This window comes from Hyperoodon ampullatus (genome assembly GCF_949752795.1).
Source record: "Hyperoodon ampullatus genome assembly, chromosome: 5".
Classification (NCBI taxonomy): domain Eukaryota; kingdom Metazoa; phylum Chordata; class Mammalia; order Artiodactyla; family Ziphiidae; genus Hyperoodon; species Hyperoodon ampullatus.
The window spans coordinates 143,299,814-143,312,671 of NC_136918.1; the positions used below are offsets into that span (position 1 = coordinate 143,299,814).

The 12,858-nt window shown below is 53.6% G+C and overlaps 1 protein-coding gene across 1 annotated transcript in view; it reads left to right on the forward strand.

The window, feature by feature from the left end:
* Window positions 1–12,858, forward strand: part of SLC37A1 (solute carrier family 37 member 1) — a gene marked incomplete at its 5' end in the record, with an annotated part of 60,472 nt that overhangs the window by 16,117 nt on the left and 31,497 nt on the right. Inside the window, 6 exons of the mRNA XM_079704376.1 lie at window positions 744–876; window positions 1,525–1,603; window positions 5,231–5,366; window positions 6,857–6,933; window positions 7,857–8,023; window positions 12,751–12,788. Coding sequence (XP_079560502.1) covers window positions 744–876; window positions 1,525–1,603; window positions 5,231–5,366; window positions 6,857–6,933; window positions 7,857–8,023; window positions 12,751–12,788 — 630 coding nt within the window. The remainder of the gene's footprint in view (window positions 1–743; window positions 877–1,524; window positions 1,604–5,230; window positions 5,367–6,856; window positions 6,934–7,856; window positions 8,024–12,750; window positions 12,789–12,858) is intronic.

Genomic DNA, 12,858 nt, shown 5'->3' on the forward strand with positions numbered 1-12,858 from the left:
TCACCTGTTACTCAGGTCCCCATAACAGGACAGCCCCGGCTGCCCTGCGGCACTTTTCTGGAAGTGTGGATGCCTCCTTAAGGAGCACCTTGAGCTAGTTTTAGGGGGAGTTTTGACATGTGATTTGCACATAGTAAAGTGCACAGATCTGCGGTGTCTAGCCTGGCAAATATTTACATGCTCACCTGGGAAATCATCACCTAGGTTAAGGTCTGGTCCCTGTCCAGCTCCCTGTGCCTGGTCCCTGTCACTGTTACCCTTCTCTAGGTGACCACCATTCTCGCCAATGTCACCTGGATTTATTTCCCTCCTCCTGAGCTTTGTAAACAGAGTTTTCCCATTTGTGCTCCTTTGTGTCAGGCTTATTTTGTTTCGAGATTCATCCTCATCCTTGTGTGGACCTTTAACTTGTAGTCAATGATATAAATCCAGCAAGATGAATCCATTCTTCCGTTCTGGGCAGCTGGTCCCCCATGCTGCCCGGCTGCTCTGAGCACTCGTCTCTGGGTGGCCCGGTGCAGGCTGTGTCGGCTGTGTCTGTGCTCAGGAGGGGACGGCCGCTAGGGAGCTCGAGAAACCGTCCTCGTTGGCAGGCACTCTGTGGGTCCCCTAGACACACCGCCCCAGAGGTGCCGTATTCTAGAACGCAGTCACCCTAGGACAGCTGTAAGGAGAGGGGCGGCTGAGCCCCATGTGAGTGCACTCTCTCTCTCTGGCTTCTGTCCTCCCCATGGATGTCCCAGGGTGAGCTGCACAGCTACTGCACGGCTTCATATGAGGGGGAGGTCGGATTCAACAGCCAGAGCCGAAAAGCCGGGGACACCCCCGCTCACCAGCTCCCAGACAACGGGACCGACTGCGGCTGGGCCCCATTTGGTGAGTTCTCCGTCCGTCCCCCTGCTTTCGTCCCGTGGGTGAAGCTGGCCATCCCTGCAGGCCTCCTCCCCAGGTGGCAGTCCCCGAGCCGGCTGGCTGGTCTCAGCAGCGGTGACGATGCTGTCAGATGCAGCTCCGCGTCCAGGTGCAAACTAACCTCTCCTCCCAGCAAACCAGCCTCGCACCTTCAGCGGCCGCACGTTTCCCGTGCCCGTGTGCACAGGTGTCGCTCAGTGGTCAGATCTGCTGAAGGTCATCTGCGGGTTGCATTTGTCCAAGCTGGAAGTTAGGACTTACAGAGCGTAAGCTGTGGGTGGAAAGAAGAGAGCAATCTCCGAGCTGTGGTGTGGGGCTGGCCTGGGGGGCCCGGACCAAAGCCGGTGTAACATGTGAAACAGAACAGAACCCACAAGCTCACCGCCAGCAATGGGGATTTGACCTAATGGGAGTAATGTTTATGTAGCGATTATTGGAAACATGGTGACTCGCTTTCCAGTTGCTGTATTTTCTGTGTTCCCTTCTGAGGACGCCACCCAGACGTAGAGGGCAGAGGCCTCGTATGTCACTGTACCTCTCCCGGACATAAATTGGTATTCAGTGAAGAGTAAACAATACTCTCCTTTTCCTGTTGCTTTTCGCCCCGTGTAGATCAGGAAAACTACCAGCAGCTGCTCGGCGCCCTGGACTACTCTTTCCTGTGTGCGTACGCTGTGGGCATGTACCTGAGGTAGGTCTGGCCAAGACTGCAAGACCCAGGTGGTCCGCTGGGCGCAGAGCGCGGCTCAGGTACGCTGAAGACGCGGCCCCGCCCGCATGTGGCTGGTCCTCCAGTCTCTCCTCAGAGACAAGGATGAGGTGGAAGCCAGCGCACGGCCCGGGTATCCTGCTGATCGGGCAGACTGTCCTCGGACGGCTTTCCTGGCCCCGGGGTTGGATGCACCGTGAGCCCTGCCGGGACCCGGTCACCCAGGAGCACGGCACTGGCAGCTCCCCACCCGGCGAGCGCGGCAGAGCCTCCTCTCCTCTGGTTTCAGGGGCCGCCGTCTCTCTCCTAGCCTCGCCTGGCATCAGAGCAGTTCACAGAGCGGGTGCTTGGCGTGTCCACCTGGATGCCCCGCCAGGCCGGAACAGAGCTTCCCCTGAGCGCCGAGGCCGTCCTGCCTGGCGGTGGGAGGTGTGGACCCCAGAGGCACGTTGCTGGGATTTGATCCCGGCTTGACTGCTCGCTTGGGGGGCTTTGGACGAGTTACTGCACCTCCTTGGGCCTCAGTTTCCCCTTTGCAAAATGGGGGAAACAGTAGTTCTTAAGTCACAGGAGTGTGGTGAGGTTTAAATGAGTTAATACACGCAGAATGCTCAGAACAGGGCCTGGCCGGTGCTGTGTTCCCAGCGTCTGTTACATACGATCGTTACCCCATTCTTTTTTCTTTTTTTTTTTTTTGTGGTACGCGGGCCTCTCACTGTTGTGGCCTCTCCCATTGCGGAGCACAGGCTCCGGACGCGCAGGCTCAGCGGCCATGGCTCACAGGCCCAGCCGCTCCGCGGCATGTGGGATCTTCCTGGACCGGGGCGCGAACCCGTGTCCCCTGTGTCAGCAGGCGGACTCTCAACCACTGCGCCACCAGGGAAGCCCGTTACCCCATTCTTGATCCAGTTCTGAATTGGCCTAGGGAGGTGGTAAATATTAGTGGGTAATAACAGGACATGCAGTCGGCCGGTTAAAAACTGCTATTGTGTCAGTCCAGCCAGGTTGAACAAAAAAAAACAAAACAAAACTTATAGGGACTAAGGCCTTTAGTCCAAAGAGGGCTTTGTTCAGAGACACAAGAGTTTTAGAGCTTTGGGAATCTCTGGAATCCCTGTAAATGTTTACCTTCTTCCCTGAGATCCACCCAGACTGTGTTATCACTGAGACCTGGACCCCCTCCCCAGCGCAGGACCGTCTGGGTGTCTGGTACCCAGACAGGCGGTTTCTGCTGATGCAGTGGCTGTCACCCCTTTGTTGAACTTGCACATCTGCATAGAGCTGCAGGGCTTGTCTGAGTGCGGAATGAATAATACGGATGCCGCACAGAACAGAAGCCCAGCTGCGGAGAAGGACAGTGTAAGCCTCAGGCACCTTAGGGCGTGGGCTGCAACCGGGCTGCCAGCCATATTCCATCCTGCGGTCAAATATTTATGTTCTAAAAACCGCAGTTTTACTGGACACCAATAATCAATAATATAAAAAGACCCCAAGGCTGGAGTGTGTTTTTCTCAGTTACTAGAAAACACTAGTTAAATGTGGTTCTCAGCTGGGAGTGATGTTGTCTCCTAGGAAACTTTTAGCAATATCTGGAGACAGTTTTGGTCGCCTCAGCTGGAGAAGGGGGTGCTACTGGCATCTAGTGGGCAGAGACCGGGGGTGCCGCTAAGTGTGCTACAGGACACAAGACAGCCCCACGCCACAAAGAATTACCCAGCCCAACACGCCAAGGGTGCTGAGGCTAAGAAAACTGGTTTGAATAAAGTGGTTTTTTTATTGCTTATTTATTGGCAAAGATCATTCTTCATGCAACTCGCCAACGAAGGTTCTTATTAAATAATTTTATTTTATTATGGAATAGTATTATTTATTTCATAATAACCTAATGTGAAATCCGCAGTGGACTCATGACGGGGATGAGGGTGTACCCTGCTTCCTTGCATGCTTCCTTGCATGGCTTCTTGGCGACATCATGACACATTGCTAGCGAGATGGATGGTGTTAGTGTAGCAGACAACTTAGACGTGGTGGCACCTTCGCTAACCCAGGTCATTGCCGGCAGGTTCAAGCAGGTGTGGCGTGGCCTTTCTTACCTGTAGGAGCCTGATACGATGTGGAATGCTGTCCATTCCATTAGGCCTTTTCTTTAAAACTTTAAAATAGAGACCAAATTGAGTCCCAGTATTGTCTAGCAAGACTAGAGGACATTTGTAAGCCCCAGCCGATGGCACTAGCTTGCAGGAGGCCCATCTGACTCTGGCACTTACTCCGTGACCTTGGGCAGGTCTGCCACCTCCTCTGGGACATGTTCCCTCTTCTCTGACGTGAGCAAGATGAAGCAGATAATTCCTTTAGCTCTGGAATGCTCTCGAGTTTGTATGTGGTCAGTTTCTACTCAGCTTAAAATTTGACCTGAATGCTGTTTACAATTTTAAATTACTTCCTCTGCTTTAGTGTTTAATAGGTCATTTGCGTGTTACTAGGTTGATCTTCTTTTTCCTTGGTAAATTCTGAAGGAAGGTCTCTCTGAGGTATTTGTTGTTGAGATGAAAGACCAGAATTTTGGAGCTGGTTCCCAGAGTACTGTTCACGGACAGGCAGGCATCATCCTTCATTACGTTTCCTATTTATCTGACTCCTAGAATGATTATGTGGAAGAAAACGAGACCCACAGAGTGTATGTAAGGATTGCAAAAGGCTCACAGTCCTTTGTGATTGTTCTTCAGCCCTTTATTCACTCAATAAGTCACAGTGTCAAGCTGTTCCATAGTGACATGTCCTACAAGGCAGTAAAGGACGTATTTCATATGGCATTGGGTAGTGAGGTGTGATGGTGGTAAAGGCCTGTTGAATGTATGTCCCAGTATGAAACTGGAGATTTTCACCCTCCCCGGCAGCACTGGAGCTGTTTGATTGAGCACCCACTCCCTGCCAGGCACTTAACCGAATTTATCTCGTTTGAGCACCCGGGCAGCTCTAGGAAGCAATTCTCCAGAGAGATCAGCTCTTTATGGCATCACGTTGCTGTTCAAAGAGCGCATGGAGGCTTTGCCCCACGTTTCAGACTTTACCTTAAGGAAAATGCTCTGTCTTTAAACCAGATCACAGTGCTTACGGCCAGAGGGTCGTCGGCAAGAGAGCCTCTGGCCTGGCCGCTGATGCCGCGGCTTAATGCCAGCCCGAGGGCCAAGAGACGTGCTCAAGGTCACAGGTGACCCCTTTTCATATTTGTCTACAGTTCGACAGTTGAAATCTTAAAATACCCTATACATTCACAGGCTGTTGTTTATATAAAACAGGATCAGCTAGCAGGACAAGTTTGGGGTTTTGTTTTTTTAATTGGCAGGCATCATATATGTCAGAGCGTTTCAGTTTTATTATTTGACAGTGACTTTTGTTAGAAAGTCTTAAAAGGTGTTGCCAGTTTCTGGTTAATAAATGCTCCACTGAAAAATAATTGTGATTAAAAGTTACTGGAAATTGGAGTGCTTTCAAGTTCTAAAAGCTCAGAGAACAGCATGAAAGCATCCAGAAAGGAATCACTGGGTCATTTACATTACGGGTGTGTTTGTTTTCTCATATTTGTCTCTCTTTTATCTCCCTCCTCAGTGGCATAATAGGGGAACGCCTGTCAATTAGGTATTACCTCACTTTCGGAATGGTGGCCAGTGGTGCTTTTACTGCCCTGTTTGGGGTAGGGTATTTCTACAACATCCACAGTTTTGGATTCTACGTGGTGACCCAGGTAAGGTCTGGTCCACGGCTCACCATGCATGGGATTTCCGTGATGAGCCAGGCGGGGTGTTAATGTCACGGGTCCCCAGCTCTGCCAAGAGAGAACGTGGCAGGTGGTGGGGGTGGGCGCAGAACTGTGTCCTGGCTGAGGTCAGGGTCAGCGCTGGCACATCCAGCCCCTCTTCTCTGCTCTGCTCTGAAATTCCAGCAGCCACGCAGTGTTTCTCAGTTTCAGGAGTTGCCACCTAAAGAATCCTGTTTGTCGGGACCCCAGCAGGGGACTGAAGCAGGAAGCCCTTCTGAGTCCTGCCTTAATTTGGGTGCATTTGAGATGTTCTGTCTTGTGTCAGACTTGACCGCTCTGGGGTTGGGGGGATGAGGGGCGTGGTGAGGGGAGGAGGTTGAGGGGTCTCGGGGATAGTCGGCAGTTGGGCAGCGTTGGGGGCAGTCAGCGGGGGTGGGGGTGAAGGCGAGGGCCTAAGGGTGCTGCAGGGGAGTGAGGGCCAGACGAGCATGCGGCCCGGCCCTTCCAGCGGTTCCCGGAACTCTTGGCTTTGCCCCTCCCCACAGCCCTGTGGATAATATTGGCTAGAAATGGGAAATGACTTGAAACAATGATGCTCAGCTTCCGAGGCTCTCCAGACACAGCCCAGGGAGATGTTGCAAGGTCATCAGGGCAAATTGTATGTAATTCGCTTGTAAAATTTTCACCATAGGACTTGAAAGAGTTTGGCTGTTTTAATTACCAAAGCGATGCACACTTTATGGTGATACAGAAAATCAGAGAGAAGGAAAAACCTATTTCCCAGAGTCCCAGCACGTTCCTGGAGGGAAGGCTGAGCCTGGCCGGCCCTGAGGCTGGACCAGCGTCTCCCAGTCCGCCTCTGGAGCCTGGTCCTTCCCGGAGGCAGTTGGAGGAGGCTGCCCCTGAGGCCCCCGAGGCTAAAGCAGAGCCAGTTGCTGATACACTTCCTAAATCCCTTCTTCAAACAAAAGCTCCGGGCGCTCTTGGCAAGTTGCAGAAATCATTTCTCTAGGCACTAGGTCAAGGTTCTGCTCCCTTCGGTGGATCCTTAGCAACAGTACCTTCTTCACGACGTAAGAAGGGAAAACGTGCAATTTACAAGCCACCCTTATGGTATCATCACAGTTCTGTAAAAAGGAGAGGGTTTTTCTCTTTTCATAAAGTTTTAGCTTGGAAAGAGAGCGGACAGCTTGACCCCAAGCTGTTAACAGTAGTTCATCTCCGAGCAAGAGATTTTCTTTTCTTTTTTTTTCTCTACTTACTCTAAGATTTTCACAACAGGCACGTACGACTCTCGTGGTAAGATGTCTGCGTATATTGTTAAAATACACGTCTGGCTGTCGAGGCTCATATCGAATCGGGTTCTGCTCCTTCCTTTTGTGAGAGTCCCCACTGGGCGCCCAAACCCCTGAGGCCAGTCTCCCGGGTGTGGGTGTCCCCCCCTCAGCGGTCTCTTCCTTTGCCCTCTGTCACAGATCATCAACGGACTGGTACAGACCACCGGCTGGCCCAGCGTCGTCACCTGCCTCGGCAACTGGTTTGGAAAAGGGAGGTGAGGAAGGCAGCCCTGCTTCCAGCAGCGTTCGTTTCCAGAAGATTCTGATGAAAACCAGACCGCTTTATGTTTAGTTTTTCTTTAGATTCATTACAGAAAAAAACACGTCAGGCTACTGTATGAAATAAGATGACTGAAACCTCTGGGTCTTGAGGGTCTAAAACTCAGGCGGGCCTCTGTCCCAGAGATGCCCCCCCCGTTGTGGGCAGGGTGGAGTCTCGGTCATCTGCGCAGCCAGCCAGCAGCCGGGCCTCACCTGGCGTCCTGGGAACCTGGGAGAAATGCAGTCAGGGCCTTGCCCCAGGCCTTTCGAAGCAGAAGCTACATTTTCACAGGACTGAAAGACACAGGGAAGTGTGACCTGTCCAGGTCACCCAGGGCCTGGTAGCAGAGCTGTACCCAGCCTCTGGTGACCTCACTGCGGTCAGATTCCATTGTAACGTCTGTGTGACAGGCAGCACGGCCAGGCCCACGGTTAGGAAGTGGTCCAAGATGCCGGACAAGATGGGGAAACTAAAACAGGAAACTCACTCATCCAGTCTTATTAAGCCCCGTTCATCTGGCAGGTTCTTCAGCGTGAACTTTGGTTCATGGGATATTTCATCAAATGATTGTATTTAGATTGCAAAGGCACAAATTTAAATTTGGGGCCTTCCAAGAATTCTAGGAAAAGGCCTCTTTCTTCTCTTAATCATAGAACGAATAAGCTCAGAGAGATGTAATTATGCAGCCGGAGGTAAGTGAAGATACTGTCCTCTTGTAAGCACCCCTGGTCCCAAGCCTTGCAGAGGTGGTGTGTTGCACTGCCTTTTTATTTCTACACCAGCTCTTACGCTGTGCAGGCACTGTTGTAACCTCACGTACTGATCCATGTAAGCCCCGAGACATCATTTGCCACCTTGTGTTTTGCTGTGTTGCAGGCGAGGTTTGATTATGGGGGTCTGGAATTCCCACACCTCTGTGGGCAACATTCTGGGGTCCTTGATCGCTGGCTACTGGGTGTCCACCTGCTGGGGCCTGTCCTTCGTCGTGCCCGGGGCCATCGTGGCAGCCATGGGGATAGTGTGCTTTCTCTTTCTCATAGAACGTAAGTACCGGTGGATGATGACCTCTCCCCGGGAGGGCTTTGCGGGGGAGTCGGGGGGCGAGTTTAGGAGAAGAGGCTGCTGCTGCTTCGTCCCAGGCAGGGTTGGGATTGTCCAGCTCTCCCTTGCCAGAAAGACTTCCTTCTTAGGTATAGGCTTCCCTGATGAGCCGTTGCTCTCCGGGTCTTGCTGGATTTTCTGCTGTTTCCTGATTTCTAGAGTAACCAGTGTTGAAACTCCTCCCGCCCTGTCCTCTGGCCCCGCGGCACTGGGCATGCATGGTCTTCCGCCACGTTGCTCACTGCCCAGCCCATGTGGCTGCACCTGCTCACGCCAATCTTGCTGTCACAAACTGAAATGTGCCTCACCAGCTTGTTTGCCTTCTGATAAGATATATCCTTGACAATGTTTTAAAATCATGACATGACTTAAGATCATATACCTTAGTTAGGTAGTGTTGTACCAGAAAATCCAAGCCTTTGTTCCATCCTAGACTCAATCCCAGACTTTTGTTTTAATTGAATTTTAAATTAATTTTTAAAATAGAGATCGGCAGGACAAGCATTCCTAGCAATTACACTAATGATAGAGAAGCAGGTGCTGCTTTAGCTGTTACATGTCAGGGTGCCTAAACCCACGAGCTATTCTGATGAGTTATATTTCGCGTTTGCCTCTTTGATTTGGCTTAAAGCCAAATAAAATCATATGGTACTAGATAGCTCCCACTGTCAGCTCCCAGGTAGGGATGCTCCGGAGTCAGATGACTTCATCCCTGGGGAGCGTTAACTGTAGCTTCAGCTTTGCATGCGGAGTTGCCGGTTTTATCATCCAAAAGGTTAAGGCACTGTGAAGTTTCTCACTTCCTTTTTCTTGTTGCTAATGCTAACCTTTTCATTTTTAAAATAACCGCCATTTAGTGGAGCACACGTGCGGCTCTCAGGCCAGCGTTGTCCTGTCAGTGAAGAAGGAAGCCAAGGTTAGATGAGGGATCAGACGCCCCCCTCCCCTGGGTGTGAGCAGAGGGCACGGGGTTGCTCAGCTCCCGTCTTCACCGTTTTCTCCAGGGGCCCAGTAAGCTTTTAGCAACATCTCGAAATGGCCCAAACAAGTGAATTGTTAAACAGATAGGGGGCCGGGGGGAGGGTGGGTATTGTGACTTCCTTGCCGACATGCCGACCTGTGGCATTAACTGTCGCTTGTGTGTCACCGGAGTTCCGGGAAGGATCATCCTGTCACCTGGACTCTCCAGGGGCTGCTTCCACACCATCACCTGGACAACGACGCGCTTCCTCTATGTTAGGGCAGGGACCCCCCCACCCCCGACCCCGCCGCCCCGGCGTGCCTTCGGCCTGAGGTCCAGAGTCCACGGTGGCTTTTATTCTCTTCCTCAACTGATAAAGGGGCGGAGTGACAAGGAACGGAGGGCATGGCAGTGGACGGGAGCTTGTTTGCTGGCCTGGCCAGGGCTCTCAGCGCGAGCACCATTCAGCTCAGTCATCCTGGGCGGGGCAGGATTTCCAAGAACGCGGAAGCCCTGGTTTGGTCTTTTGTAGTAAAATGAGAGCATCCTCGCCACTGAGCCGCCGCTCCTGTAGCTTCCGAGGGGGCGGCGAGGCTGGGGGGCTCTCCTGGAGCTGCTTTCCCACCGCTGGCCGTCCTCTCACCCCTTCTCCTGTTTCCATGGTGACCGTGGGGCTCCGCCTCCCTCCGCCCCGCCCCGCCCCGCCCCGCCCCACTCTGGGATGACATGCACTCGCTCAGCTTCCCCCAGGCCGGTAAGGTGTTCCCGGGAGACGTACTGGTACTGACTCAGGGGACAGATGAGCACTCGGGCCCCCCCTTGGCCTGTGGGCCGGCGGCCTCAGCGGGCAGTGAGGACGGACGGGGCCCTGGGGGCCGCGGGGAGGGCGCTGTGGGCTGAGGTCCGGGCCACACAGGCCGTTCTCTCCTCCCCCCTCAGCCCATCGCATTCCCCTGGGCCGTGCTGGTTCTCTTTACCTGGGGTCTTAGCCTTTAGCCGTTAGGTGTTCAAGGTCCATATGGTCAGGGTTGTGCAGGATCGTCCGTTGAGTTCCGTGTCCCCGTTCCTCACGGGGCCGCCGAGGATTTCCTCCCACTGGGCCTCCTTTCCTGCCCTCACGCCTGCGCCCTCCTCCCGCTCTCCCCATGGCTGGGGCAGGGCCGTCTGGTGTCCCGCGAGCATCGCTCAGTCACCTGGTCCTCGCTGTCTCTGCGCTGGGCCGGTCACCTCTCCCCGGGGCTGGCCGGCTTTGTCAGACCGCCCTCGGCTGCTGCTTCTGTCCTTGCCTGGCCCCCGCCCGGGTCACCAGGGCCCAGCTTGTGCGGCCTGGGGCACCTTCCGGACTTGGCGTTTCTCCACCTTGCCTCTGGACGTCTTCCTCTTGAGCTCAGGCCCTGGAGGCACTGCTCTGCGCACGTGACGTGGACAGGACGCCGGCCGACCGTGCCTCTGACGCTTCCCTCTGGGGGCAGCTCCTGCAGCCGGCCTCACGGGAGGAGGCATTTCTGTGGCCCCCTAACCCTCCCACGCTGGGACCCGGCACCCAGGGCCCCGTGTCCACGGGTGTCTCAGCGAACGGAGAGAAGCCCGTCCGCAGGCTCGGACACCCTTACTCCTCCTCGCTCAGCACGAGCCGGGCCCGTGGGAACGAGGCCTCCTCCTGGGCCCGACGTCGCCTGTCAGCCTGAGTCCACTGCAGGCACAGGCCTGCTGCTCTAACAGAGACCCTCCACGGCAGAACGAGAATCAGACCGCCGGGCCCTTTCTGCTGAGGGGATTGGTACCTGTACTTCCCTGGTGACAAGGAGGTGGCGTCTGTATGAGTGATGATGAAAGCCAGCTGCAGGCAGTGACCGGCAAATCCTGTGTCCAAGGGCAGAACACTGCAGAGAGGGGAGACCGGAGCCACATGCATCTCGGTGGTTTGCTTCGGCTTCCTCCCGGTCCCCAGTCCCCTACTGCAGGGTGCGCGGGGGAAAAAGCCCCAGGAGCGCCCCTTCTCGTGACCGGCAGCGAGGGACCGGCTCGGCCCGTTCCTCCTTCCTGCCGGGGCTGGGCCCAAGGGACAGGGCACCCCAGGCCCCTCCACAGCTGCCTGGGAAGCTGCCCTCATACGTGTCCCAGCCAAGGGTCACTGGTACTAATGTCCTGCAGGGTGAAAGCCCAAGAAAAGCCATGTCCTGGGGACCAGCCATACCCCATCGAGACTGACCCTGGGGCTCACAGCACAGCTGGGGAAAGCCACGGGCTGGGGAACTGCTGACGTCACTGCACATCCCCAGGGCCATCGGGACCATCAGGGCTCCCCAGGCCCACCCTCCGCAGAGGGCAGCGGGGAGGAGCCTCCAGCCCAGGAGCACATGTGGTCCAGGGGCCCCTCCACGGTGTCACCCTCTGTATCTCGCGGGAGGGAATGCCGCTGTGGGAAGTTTAAAGCCCTGTGGCTCGGTTTGTGTTTCAGGGCGGTTAAGCTGTCTCACCAAAAATTATAAAAAAGACCCGGGTTCTGGGTGATGGGGAAGGAGCAAAGTTTTTAAAAGGCGGCTGTCTAGATCCTCAAGAAGTGGAGTCTGCTTACCAGGGCTACTCGTGGCCCTAAGCCTGGCTCTCATTCCCGGGTCACACCAGCGTGATTTTAAAGTACGAAGATGAAGAAAGCCTAGCTTCTGGTTTTGTTCGCTTCCACATGTCCTTCCCTCTGTCAACAAAAAGTTAAGCAGTGGATCTAAGAAAAAATTGGGAAATTTTATTCAAGCCATATTTGAGGATTCTAACCCAGGAAGAGCATCTCAGAAAGCCCTGAGGACTGTTCCGCCCATTAGAAGTCAAGACACAGTTATGTAAGTTTTTTGAGACCGAGGGATTATTGACAGTTTACATAATTCAGGTCTAAGTGGCATCGTGGTGGGTCATGAGACCCCTTACAAGATCAGGAAGGACTGTGATCTTTAAGGAGTTGTCTTGTGGATGCTGGGAGAATGTTGCTCCTCTTGGCTGCACAGGTATTCCTGCTCATGGGGGAGGCTGGGTTGATGCCTAATGCAGATACATGATGCACGGTGCGGGGGAGAGGACGCCAAAGGGCAGAGAATCATTTTTATGTGTAAGTTTTCCTTGTCTTGCCGTAAAACATGAATTTTATTTCACACCTCCTTGCATTTAGGTAAAAGGCATTTTGTTCTATTTCAAGGTAGATGTTTTGTGCCCGCTAATTTTATTTCTAGTTAATTCCATAACATTAAGTGACATCCCAGATGTTATTCAGAACCCACTACTCTGATCTGCTGGTCATGTTTTTCTAGTTCCTTCTGATACTTACCCTTTAAATGTATCTTACATGGCTTGTCACCATAGTGTACTTATGCTCTGCTTATTTTTATTTGTAAACTATCTTCCATATTGGAAAGCAGGCTTCATATTCGTGACAATTTGCGTTTGTCGGTGCTGGTTTCATACTCTCCTGGCTTCAGCGCGTGGGGATCAGGCAGTCACGGGGCCCGAGTGAGGGAAGGGGCGCGTGTGGGTTCTCACAGGGGTGGCCGAGCTGCGCCTTCACCCCACCAAACATGCTGCCTCGTGCATTGCCTTTTTTCTTAAATTGTTGCTAATTTAGTAAAAGCATCAGAGGGTGCCTTGTTTTGGTTTACTTTCTTGTGTCGGAGGAAGCACCCAGCCCTGGTTCACACTGTCTCGTGTTTGGTGTTTCAGATCCGAAGGACATCGCCTGTTCTTCCTCCCTGGCCACGGTAAGGACGTGCTCCCTGCTTCTCGTGTCTTCAGTATGGTGTGCCGTCTGCCAGGTGTCTGATGACTGTC